The sequence below is a fragment of the Maylandia zebra genome, linkage group LG13 (assembly GCF_041146795.1).
Source record: "Maylandia zebra isolate NMK-2024a linkage group LG13, Mzebra_GT3a, whole genome shotgun sequence".
NCBI classification, from domain to species: Eukaryota; Metazoa; Chordata; class Actinopteri; order Cichliformes; family Cichlidae; genus Maylandia; species Maylandia zebra.
In genome coordinates, this window is record NC_135179.1 from 16,808,841 (window position 1) to 16,820,976 (window position 12,136).

The window sequence follows — 12,136 nt, forward strand, 5'->3', positions numbered from 1 at the left end:
TGTGTTTCATCTGAATACATATTTATTAGATAAATATTAGGATGTCACATCATCTAACTACATACAGATTTGCAAGACTAAAAATCACAATGTTCTTCTGACCAGTTTAGAATATGAAATGATTGTACATAGAATGTACAAAACCAAATAGACAACTGCCACTTGTGCCAATCACTTCAGATTGTACCTTTATAGCATAAGTTTTGCCAAATTGCATAAAAATTATAAATTTGACAAAATGTTTTACAAACTGTAAATTTTGGAAACAACCCTCGAGAGCCTTCTCGAAGCTCGATGTCTCCCGAGTCCCAATTATACCTCAAAAGGTCGGAATAATTTCGTAGCACCTTTATAAAGTACACAGGTAATAACGAAATACACAGAATTTTCATATTACACAAGAGGAAAAACGTCTTTTCTTTTTCTTGAACCCCTTGTCGAAGGGGTTCATAAAGTATCTTACATAAATGAACAGGCATGGTTAGAGAGGTCTGCACAGACATAATCAAACACAGACTCATTTTCCCAATTCAATGTCTGACAGGAGGATGCAAGCTTTACAAATTCTAAATACACTATGCACACTCCCACTGGAGAAAATGAATACATTTCTGTTAACGTGTCTCTATTTGTCATTTACATTATGTACAAATATCCCTTATATCCCAAACCCGTCCCCCAAAACTTACTGGGGGTCTTTCCCGAATTTCATTTTACAATATTAATCGTCTTCTCCTTTAAATCCTCAACTAGTACAAAGTGTGTCGCGAAAATTACTCGATTTTTGTGAAAGGTTACAGTCATAATTACACACTGTGTAGGGAAATAAAACATCCCAATGCGGCAGTGCATTGTCTTTAACAAACATATAAACAAACACAAAACAACATTTGACTCTTTCAGCTGTGTTGTATGCAGGCCATGTGATTACTCTTGAAGCCAAAATGTGGTTCTTGAAAAAGGATCATAAAGCCTAAATATGGGCGACTTTTTTTTTTTTTTTTTACCAATGACATACAGTTTACTTCATATTCATTGTCTTTACTGCATAAACTGATGTAAACCAAATTTTACTCTCATACAAACACTGGACAAAAATAACTTAAAATGCAAAACAAAAGTGATGGAAACACACAGATCGATGGCTATGAAAAGCTCAGTATCACACCTCAAAACCATCCAGAGGACTTTTTTTTTTTTTGCACATTCTCACCTTAAATAAAGAAGATGAGGATCCAATAATATTGAACAAATGCGTTTTGGAGAAATCTGGACCCCAGAGCTGCATTAACAACCTTTTATATGTTTCTTCCCGCTGATTCAAAGTCACAGAGTAATGGAAAAAACTGTACACAATACACAGGTACTTAATACAAAGCCAGTGAGAGTGCATTTAAATCAATTCCTTACAATGTTGGACTGTTTATTGGGGACTGTGTGTATTTAATGTGTGTGAGTTGTCACCGACAGACACGCAGTACCATGTAGATGCCAGTAATAGTTAGGTACAGTACTGTACATTCACAATGTATTCACAAAGGGTATATACAACAGCTCTGGAAACACTGTCGGGTCATGCAAGTTGTTTTTTTTCTTCCCCTTCCCAAACAGTAATAAAACAACAAAAGATCAGTACAGTCATACAGATTTTTTTTCTGTGTGTGTGTTTGATTTTTTTTTATAAAACAGTGATTTTAAAAACTTCTGTGGATGTCTGTGGGATGCTGAAATCCTGCTGTTACACCAACACACAGTAATATCCAGACTCAACCCCTTACAAAAAGCACAGGACAGCTGCGGTGACTGATTCGTGTCAATAAAGGGAAAGGGAGCAGGAGGTTGAACGAAGAAAACACAAAGACGCTGACAAAGAACAAAAAACCCCCGATGAATTTACAATAAAATAATAAATATAAAGACTAGAAAGATAATGATTTGATCAAGCACATCTAGGCTGGACAAAAGACAACAGGAGCCGTTGGCACACATGCACTTGTGATGGAAACTGTGCTGAATTCGATGAGAAGTGAAACGTCACAATAAATACACAGGTGCTGAGACAGCTCTTTAAGCTAGATTGTCCCCTCCCTCCCCCCTCCTCTTCTGTCTCAAACTTTCTCTCTCCCGCTGTTTTCCACGTACGCTCGCAGGCAAACGAAAGAGGACGCGGAAACACACTCGCAGTCGGGCACACACACACACACCACATTTCACACTATGTGCACTCGCCTCCTCCGCTGACACTCAAGGACGATTGAGTTTGTCCTCTCAGTGCACTGATTCTGATGAGTTCCAGTTATTTAACCACCTCACGCACACACAGACACACACAGACACACACACACACACATTCAGAAGTCTAGGGAGGTGGGGGGGTGGCAAGGTCAAAGGGCATGGCATACGCCAAAGTTTTGGAAGAACACATTTCAAGGGTAAAAACACTCTTACAAGACAATGTCTTTGCCGCCGACTCTCGTCCTTTTTTTTTTAAAATGAAAATTATAGATATTTATATAAACAACAAAGCTACAACACTTTTCCTGGAGCCCACAACGGCTCCTGTCTCCTCTGTGTTGATTACATATAATGATTATAGCTGCACAGTTTTTCAGTTGAAAAAAAGTCACAAATATTTAATATATATATATATGTATATGTATACATATATACACACACACACACACATATATATATATGTATATATGAAGTCACTTTAGTGCCCACCGACATGGCTGTAAATGGCGTGTTTTGAGTCAGAGGTGGTGGAACTGGTGTGTTGAATCTTTGCACAAGCGAAAGAAGGAAGTGTGGGGGACGAGAGGCTCTCCTGCTCTCTCCCTAGGAGTTCCCAAACAGGTGCCCCCCCCCCAGCTGTGCTCCTGTGCCGCACATTCTCCGTTTGTGTGTAAGTGCATAAGAAAGCTGATTTGAAGTGTTAACAGGAGGTCGGTCAGGCGTCTGTGGACGGGGTGGTCCGACACGTCACGACTCCCACGGGGGTGAACGAGGGGCTCGTGGGCAAGGCGAAGGTGCTAGTTGTTCTCAAAAAGGGAGAGGAGGTCGTCGTTGCTGTTGGTGGGAAGGTCGGGGGGGTCCAGGTACGAGAGCAGCTCTTCTGGATTCGCCAGTTCGGGAAGCAACTGTGCACGAAAGGCAGAAAAAAACAAAAACATGATTTCTTTTGTTCTTTTTTTCAAGGAAGGCAAATTTACCTTTTCTAGTGACTTCATATGAAGTGTTGATTTTATTTATTAACCTTTATTTAACCAGGAAGATCCCATTGAGATTAAAAACCTCTTTTTCAAGGGAGACCTGGCCAAGATAGGCAGCAGCAGATGTCTCACAGTTACAGAAATTACCATACTCAAACACAGGCAGCAACAACACACATGCAACAATAAGTGAAAGAATACAAATAAAAGAAAAAATAAAATTCAATAAAATTCGTCAATCAATAAAGTTGATGCTAGCGTGCACATAAACAGCTACCGCCGAGAGTCAAATGTTAACAGAAAACAGCAGAGAGATGAGAGCAGCTGCGGCAGACAACAGGTCAACAGTTAGCTTACGGCACCCAAAGCAGACACACTTACATCCAGGGAGGGTTCGGGCATATCCTGGGCTCCCTGACCCATCTGCCCATCTGAGGAGGGGTTAAAGTTCAGATCGCTGTGAGGATGACTGTTCTGCCCGGGATGCTGAGGCTGCGGCTGAGGCTGCGACTGGCGAGGCGGGTGCGATGATTGGCCACTGTGATGCAAGGGCTGCCCTGACTGGACACTGTGATGTAAAGGCGGCCCTGTTTGGCCGCCGGGGTGGGGAGACGCATGCAAGCTCTGCTGCTGCATGGAGTTATGGGACTGATCGGAATGGGACATCTGCAAGTGCGAGAGGGCAAACAAAGAGCGACAGTGAAGGAGAGACGGGAGGGGAAAAAAGGAGGAGGATAAAGCGAGAGAGACACACAGAGAGGGAAGGAGAGAGTGTTAAGGGGGGAAGGAAGGGGGGGAGCGAAATGAGTTCCAGCGTGAATAATATGGAACAGGCTTTCTAAATGGAAGCTGCGATCAGCAGACATGTACAGCTGCAACATTATACGGTGACATGAACATGTGAGCATGACTGAGCACACATGCTGGCTAGAGGCACAGGCTGCACCTTGGTCAGATAAGAAATACAGGTGTTCAGTACGGCACAGATGCTCTAGAGAGTTTCTTCCTCAGACTAAGCAGCAAACATGACTAACTTAGCATCGCATTAAAAAAAGCCCAAATATATGAAAAGCTTAATGTGCAACTTTATTCCCATAAACCATGAGCAGCCAAAGTCAGATGTACTCACTGGATCATTCATGCTGTGGCTGAGGGGCTTATCCTGTGGGAGGAGACCACCAGGCCCGTCCGGAGGATGGGATAGCTGAGGTCCATGGATGAAGTCATTCATAGGGGGACCCCCTCCACCTCCGGAGGGGTTCCCGTGAGGGAAGTCGAAATTCCCCTGGGTGTGGTAGCTGTTGCCTACAAGGAGAGAAGATAAAACACATCTTTTGAAGGGGCTAACTGCAGTTTGGTCCCGCTCACTCATTTGATGAGGAATCCCTGATGTTGCAAATAAAATGTACCTTTATCAAAGCAGTTACATAACAGGATATACCCATTCTACTTTTTTTTTTTTACTGATGAGAAACATTTATCAGAGCAGGAACATTTTTTAAAACACAGTTTCAGCATAAAACTCTCCTTGGGGCTGTTTCTTTGTTTAATGCACTAGAGACACATCAATAGATCCTGCTGCAAAATGCACAACGGCTCATTCTTCCGATAAATGAGATGACTCTCCTGTTATTATTCTACACTGCAGGACGCTGCCTGCTTTTCATTACCTGCTCCCGGGTAATCTCCCCCGTTGCCACTAACATGTTGACCGGGGTGTGGTGGGTATGGACTCGGCCCAGGTCCGGGTCCAGATCCTGGGCCGGGGCCTGGCCCTAGCTGTGCGATCATTTCCATCACATTAGGCATGGTCATCTGACTCGGGCTCATTGTTTTAAAGCGCTTGGCCAGCGGTGCGTCGGGGTCTTCTTTGATGTGTAGCTCAGACTTGATGGGGACAGGTCGCCAGCTACATGTGGGGTCTATAGTTACCTCCTCAAACTCTGAACTATTGGAGGAGAAAACAAATCATGTTGGCTTCACGTCTAAACAATTTGTGCGTGTAAAAACAGGCTAAACAGAGTGAACTTACTTTTGGATGGCATTCAGGATTCCCCACATGTACTGATCCACCTCCAGACCTTCTAATAACGCAGTTTTACTATAAAAAAAAACCAGAATTAAAACAACACATAAGCTACTGGATGGATTCCCTAAACGTATTTTTACACAAGCCTCCTTACTTGCACACAGGACACCTCCATGTCCCCCTCTCACAGTTGAGCTGCAAGTAGGACTCCAGATCAAAGCACTGCAGACAGAAACATCACAAATCCTCATTAGGATAATATTCTTCCGTTCACTGCAACACCAGGCACGCATTTCCATTAACATTATTTCCACTTAAATGCACGCAAACCTGAACATGCTTGCAGTCGTGCCCCCTCGCAGGTAGCTGGATGCGTCTGAACGTGATGGGACATTTCAAAGACACTTTAATGGCCGTCTGCTCCACGCCGTCTTCCCCGTTAAGAGTAGTGTTGCCCGCCGAGGCCGCAACGCTGCTGAAGTTTCTCTTAACTGAAAATATAAAGTGTCACAGAGGGAGCAGTCATAGATGTGCTTAAAGAACGATAAAGAGAAACAGGGTTGAGTTCACTGAATTCGGATGTATTATTGAACATTAACTACGCAAAGGAGCCGTACTCTTGGTGATGCAGTGTTCTGCAGGGAGGAGTCTCTTCTTCAGGAGCCCCTGGAGGACGGATCGCACAGATGGCCTGTGGACCAGCTGAAGCACAAACAGGTGGGACTGCAAAGAAAAGAAGCCATGAACACAAGCAGAATTAGTACAGACAGCTGAATCTCATTCATACTCCAGACAATGCAAATTGAAATCACGTGTGTGTAAATCACTCCAGCTTGTCTGAACTAATGAATGAAGCCGCTACATATCAAAGCTGCTAGTCGGTGCTCTGAGAATGCGAATACTCACACAACAGCATGCGGTGACCGTAATTTGGATGGTGTTCCTCCCGGGTTGGCAAACGTGCTTCAGGTGCAGGGGTTTGTGGGAGGTTTTGTTGTCTCCCCTCTCGATGGTGAGAGGCGTGGCGTTGACGCTGACCTGGACGGAAGCAGGCCAGTTGGTGTTCATTTGCCTGTCTTCATGATGGTAGCACTTAAACTGCAGCTCGAGGTCAGACCTTCGAGGGTAACCAGAGGAATAACAGTTAGTGGAAAAAACTGGGAAAAACAAAACGACAGCCGCACAGTCTGTACAATACATCAGGCATCAGAGGTTAACCAATAATTCTAATGAGTTTGAAAGTCAATCTTTGGTTTTTTTCTTGTTTCCCTTCCTTAGGATGACTTATTGACAGACACCCATCCACTGAGACCATTTCTGATGACGCTTCATGAATAGCAGATGGATCAAGTGAAGGGTCAGATGCCAGATTTTGGATTTTGCCTGTTTTTTAAGACCTGTAACCTCATCTTTTGCCCTCCACGTGTCCAATTTACTCTATTTTTTAAGGACATACTGCACACCCTGAAGACATATGCCAGGTTTTTGGCTCATGGTTGTTTGTTTTTGGCAGCTATGAGGAAAGAACTGAAAATGACTGGAAAAGCAGGCAGTGTCCAAATAAAAACTTTGAAAGATCTCCAGAAATCCTGGAGAACTATTGCTTAAGACCACTTTATAAAAAACACGGGTGCCAGTTTAGCTCAGGGGGTGAGGAGATGTCGCAAGGCTGAATGCAACAACTCGGGTTTGATTCTGACCCAAGGCCCTCGCTCTCCCTCCTTTCCTGTGTACTCTTCACTATTACATTATCTGATGAAGGCAAAAACCTTGCAAAGAAAAAAAAAGAAATCTGCCTCCTTCGATGTCAAATACAAAGAAATGAAGCGGATTGTATGTAGGCAACACTGTGCTAGCTTACGACAAATCAAGATTCTCACTATTAATAAACTCTGCAGTAACACGTGATTTAGTATGTGATTTAGTATCTCATGTCTGTCACATTCATGTGGCGCTATAACAACAGCCTAAAATAACAGCACCCACAATGTAGCAACTTTCACCACACATCCATTTTAGAGCTTGCTGTGCACATGCTGCACTAGTAACAACAAATACGAAACTACAAGGTTTTCACCTCCACATGAGGGTCTGGTGGACGGACGGTCGAAGGTGGAAGACGTGGTTGCTGACAGCCAGGTTGTGCTCCAAGCGGAACGGTTCCAGCACCACTCCGTCCCTGACTGGGAACGTCAGACGTAGTTCCTCGTTGGGGATAGCTGCAGACGAGGAAAACGGGAGAGGATGGCTTTTAATCTCAGAATGTAAATGTCAGGAGGTGAGATAAAAGGATAAAAAGGACAAAAACAGACAAATGAGTCATGTGAACGACTCGTTTCAGGTCTGCTTGGGTACTTACTTGGAGGGGGCGGAAGCGCTGTCATATTTGGTTTCATGTCGGCTGGAAACGGGGGCTTCACATCCTGGTTTGGCGACAGATACGGCGGAATACTACTTCCCGGGGTCATGGGAGGTGTGGGGTTTCCGGGGACTGGAGAGTGTGGGTAGTTACCAGGCCTGGGGGGCTAAAGAAAGGTGGGGGAAGTGCAATAATCAGAAGATCTGTTAAAGTCATTTCACAGACATGAAAGGCTCAAATCTGGCACCAATGTCTTCACCTGCTAAAACTGAAATTGCACTTTTACATGGGTACGAAGGAAAAACATACCCCACTGCCTTGGCCGTAAGAGTATCCGCCTCCAGAGAAGTTGGTGCTCTGACCGTTGAAGGGCTCCTGCTGAATAAGGAAAAGCAAAAAGGAATTGATACAGTTCCCTTTAGTGCCAGGGATGCACTATAGTTTAGGTGACAAGGGTTCAAACGTCCTGATCTTCTGAATAATTCGCTTCCTTTGCCCCCCTTCTGACCCTGAGTATGCATAAATGATGGACTAACAAACCTTGTAGTACTGGCTCATGGGCATGCCAGGCGGGTACTGCCCTTGGCCCTGTTGCCCCGGCATCCTCTGGCTGGGGTAGTTAGGAGAGGGCAATGGTCTGGAGGCATTTGATGAGGGATACTGCCCCTGCTGTTGGAACTGACTGTTTGGCCCATACTGCTGACCTCCATAGCTTCCCTTCAAGAAGAAAGTTTAAAAAAAAGAAGAAAAGACATTATATATATATACATGTCTCAGGTGCTACAACAAGAAGAATATTCATGTCTGATATTTCCACTCACATCCCCAGGATATGGCCTCTTTATCCCCTGCATGGGTATGCCCTGTCGAGGTCCACTGGGATAACCTTGCTGAGGCATCCTCTGGCTGTGAGCTCCAAAAGGCGTCATGCCTGGGGTTCTCGCCTGGTTTATACCCATTGGAGGCCCGCTCATATTGGGGTTGTTCATGGCAGATCCCATGCTGGATGGATTCATTCCCCCAGGGGGACCTCGTGGGCCTGGCTGATTCATAAACTGGCTATTGTAGGCTGGAGCATGGCCCATCTGGAACGATGGACACATCTGGAGAAAACAACCGAATAATTAATGGCTACATTTTGCAGCAGGTAGTTACCTAACATCTTCCTCCATCAAACTGTTTGCCTCATAGCAGATGTGTACTGTACCTGTCCATACTGGTTCATGTCTTTATTCTGGGTTTCCTGCAGCGCCGCTACAGTGGCTGTTGCAGTGGCTGTCGCGGTAGCAGCAGCGGCAGCAACAGCAGCAGCTGCAGCTGCAGCAGCTGGCTGGGTGAAGTCACCAGGAGGACGTGTGTGGGAGGCCATTCCCATACCTCCTGGTGGTGCATTCGGGCCTCCAGAGTAACTGATGAACACATGATTTATGTTTTAACCACTCTTTTAAAACCGGAGCTGCTGTCTTAAAGAATAAAAAAGAAGACTGGTATCCTGTTTCTCACCTCCCACTGTATCCTCCAGGACCACCGGGGTAGCCGGGCCTGCCGTACATGCTCTGCTGCATGTATGATTGGCTGGAACCGCCTTTATTTGGGAATTGTTGCTGCTGCGCATTGAACTGGGGTGAATTGAGCCCTGCTGCATTGCCAGACATGCCCGATCCCACTGGGTTACCCCCAGGATTCATGGGGTTATTGCTGTTTGCCATTGGGTTGCCTAGCACCTATATTTAACAAAGAATCAAAGAGGAAGTGAAACTATCTGCTAGGTTTGTGCAATAAACCTGTCTTAAAACTGTTTGCTGAACTCATATAATTACAGAGTGGGTGCTTTTCATGCATGGACATACCTGACTCTGTGATGTGTTGGTAACGCCCCACACTGTTGTAACCACGGACAATGACCCAGGGGGCTGGTTGGCGTTTTGTTGCCAGGGGACAGAGTCATAGGGAAATGAGCCATCACTGGAAAACAGATCAAAACACAAACAATGTGCCTGATGTCACTTAAAGTTCTGAGTAACTCTAGGGTTTCTTAAGCCGAAATGTTCATTCAATTTAAATGTCTGGCGTTGAGTTTCACACCACATTTCGAGCCAGGAAATCTGCTAATGATTGCACAAGTAAGATGAGTCAAAATTTCCAAATGTGCCGATAAGGACTCGTCTATCCGCATGCACCGGTAAACATCTAAGTTCTTCGGATAAGGATAGGTAGTACACATCTGGAATGTTTAGCGTTCAGATTTAAAACAAATAGAGTAAAATACGAGATTCTGTTACACATGATAAACAAGCTAAGTCTCCATGAGGGGAGAGGCAAGTGGCCAGCAGTGTGGGAGGGAACTGCTGCTCTTGGAAGGCACCCTGTTTTCCCTGAGAGGTTAGCTCTCAGAATGGACGACATGTTCAATATTTCCTCATAAATACACATTATCCCAAGATCTTCAGCAGAAGCAAACAGGACTCTTGGCTAACTCCAGGCTTTTTCCCCCCCTTCTCTTTTTGTTTTTTTGAGAGAGGTCCGAGCACATGCTGTTCTCTAAAAGCATTACCTCACATCTGTCTTCCCTCTAGGTTTGCCCTTGCACTTCACATCACTTCACTTCCACAAATTTTTCTGGCTTTTCTCCAATCAGTGGAAACCCTCATGAGGCCTGAATGTTAGATGTGAACCTTAATTTCTTTAATGACTTCCTCTGATGCCTTATAAACACTATATTGCCAAAAGTATTCACTCACCCATCCAATTCATTGAACTCACGTGTTCCAATCACTTCCATGACTACGGTGTATAAATTTAAGCACCTAAGAATGCAGACTGTTTCTACAATGATCTGTGAAAGAACATGTTGCTCTCAGGAACTCCAAGCTGGTACTGTGATAGGATGCCCCCTGTACTGCTAAATATCAGTCAGCTGTTATAACAAAGTGGAAGTGATTGGGAACGACAACAACTCAACCATGAGGTTGTAGGCCACGTAAAATCAGAGAGTGGGGTCAGCAGGTGCTGAGGCGCACAGTGCACAGAGGTCGCCAACTTTCTGCAGTCAGTCGTTACAGACCTCAAAACTTCCTGCGGCCTTCACAGTGTGTGGCAAACTTCATGGAATGGGCTTCCACGGCCAAACAGCTGCATCCAAGCCTTAAATCACAAGCTCAGTGCAAAGTGTCAGATGCAGTGATGTAAAGCGTGCCGCCACTGGACTCGAGAGCAGTGGAGACGTATTGCCTGGACTGACGAATCACACTTCTCCATCTGGCAATCCGATGGGTGAGTCTGGGTTTGGCGGTTGCCAGGAGAATGCTTCTTGTCTGACTGCACTGTACCCAATGTAAAGTTTGGTGCAGGGGGTTTATAGTGTGGGGCTGTTTTTCAGCAGTTGGCCTCAGCGCCTTACTTCCAGTAAAAGAAACTCTTAATGCTTTAACATTTTGGACTTTGTGGAAACAGTTTGGTATGGAAGAACTTGACTGGTCTGCACAGAGTCCTAACTTCAACCTGACAGATCACCTTCGGGATGAATTAGAGTGGAGACTGTTATCCAGGCCTCATCGTCCATTATCAGTGTGTGATCTCAGAATGGTGAAAAATTCCCATAAGCACTCCTAAACCTTGTGGAAAGCCTTCCTAGAAGAGTTGGAGCTGTTATAGCTGCAGAGGCTGGGCCGACATAATATTAAACCCTATGGACTTAGAATGGGATGTCTCAAGTTCACATGCATGGGAAGCTGGCAATATATTGTACACTGGTTATTCAGATGCAGTTTCCTCCCACCACACACTTTATTGAAAATGTGACTTTACTGAGAGCCAACTGCAGCAGGCTTTGTAATCTGACAGGGCATGTATCTCACCTGTGCGTGAGGCCGGGCTTCATGCTGTTCATGCCGGGCTGCATGGGGACTTTCCCCTGCGGTTCGTTCTGTCTGTTCTTCTGGTGACGCAGAAGGAGGAGGCGACCCAGCTCCTCGCACCACGACGACAGCAGGGCTGCAAGGAGAGCACAATGACAGGTTCATGATTCCTCGTGTGCACAACTGGTCTGCACTGGGTACTTATGTATTATCAGACGCATGTTTATGGCTCTATGGTTGCAAATGATCACACAGAATGTCGCTTATAACAGAGTTTTAAAGTTTTCCTTCAATAAACACAATTACAGGTGTCTAACGGTTGCAGCTTGATGTTACTGCTAAAGCCTCCAGGGGGCAGCCTAATGCAACACTTCCATTATCAATCGCTCTGTGTAGTTTCCACAACAGCTGCCTTACACGTCATATCAACCTGCAGAGTCAAATATAAACTGAGATCTATGTACAGCACAAAGGACCTCCCAGTTTTCTCTGCCACTGTGAGGAAAAAGCTGAAATGGAGCGTGAGAGGCAGACACCAGTGAGTGATTGGGGTTACAGATAAGAGCCGTGTAGAAAGTAAGAAACAGTAACATCTTCAGTCCTCCACTTCCTTCATTCATCAGCACCACTTTATTCTTTGCCTCGTTGTCCTCTCATGTCTCTAAGGACTAATCAGACA

At 45.0% G+C, this 12,136-nt stretch overlaps 1 protein-coding gene across 7 annotated transcripts in view; it reads right to left on the reverse strand.

Moving 5' to 3' along the window:
• zmiz1a (zinc finger, MIZ-type containing 1a) overlaps window positions 1-12,136 on the reverse strand; it is a 122,101-nt gene continuing 109,965 nt past the window's right edge. For 5 of the 7 annotated variants that reach the window (XM_023153438.3, XM_004551636.6, XM_004551639.6 and 2 more), the window contains 18 exons: window positions 11,458-11,593; window positions 9,451-9,565; window positions 9,104-9,324; window positions 8,808-9,009; window positions 8,422-8,703; window positions 8,141-8,317; window positions 7,910-7,978; window positions 7,601-7,766; window positions 7,319-7,460; window positions 6,148-6,358; window positions 5,859-5,964; window positions 5,572-5,732; window positions 5,396-5,463; window positions 5,245-5,313; window positions 4,883-5,160; window positions 4,342-4,517; window positions 3,594-3,878; window positions 1-3,140 (listed from right to left, as the gene is read on the reverse strand). In XM_023153438.3, the coding sequence (XP_023009206.2) occupies window positions 3,033-3,140; window positions 3,594-3,878; window positions 4,342-4,517; window positions 4,883-5,160; window positions 5,245-5,313; window positions 5,396-5,463; window positions 5,572-5,732; window positions 5,859-5,964; window positions 6,148-6,358; window positions 7,319-7,460; window positions 7,601-7,766; window positions 7,910-7,978; window positions 8,141-8,317; window positions 8,422-8,703; window positions 8,808-9,009; window positions 9,104-9,324; window positions 9,451-9,565; window positions 11,458-11,593 (2,972 nt within the window). In that variant the 3' untranslated portion in view covers window positions 1-3,032. The remainder of the gene's footprint in view (window positions 3,141-3,593; window positions 3,879-4,341; window positions 4,518-4,882; window positions 5,161-5,244; window positions 5,314-5,395; window positions 5,464-5,571; window positions 5,733-5,858; window positions 5,965-6,147; window positions 6,359-7,318; window positions 7,461-7,600; window positions 7,767-7,909; window positions 7,979-8,140; window positions 8,318-8,421; window positions 8,704-8,807; window positions 9,010-9,103; window positions 9,325-9,450; window positions 9,566-11,457; window positions 11,594-12,136) is intronic. The other 2 variants (XM_023153439.3, XM_023153441.3) reach the window with 2 other exon arrangements.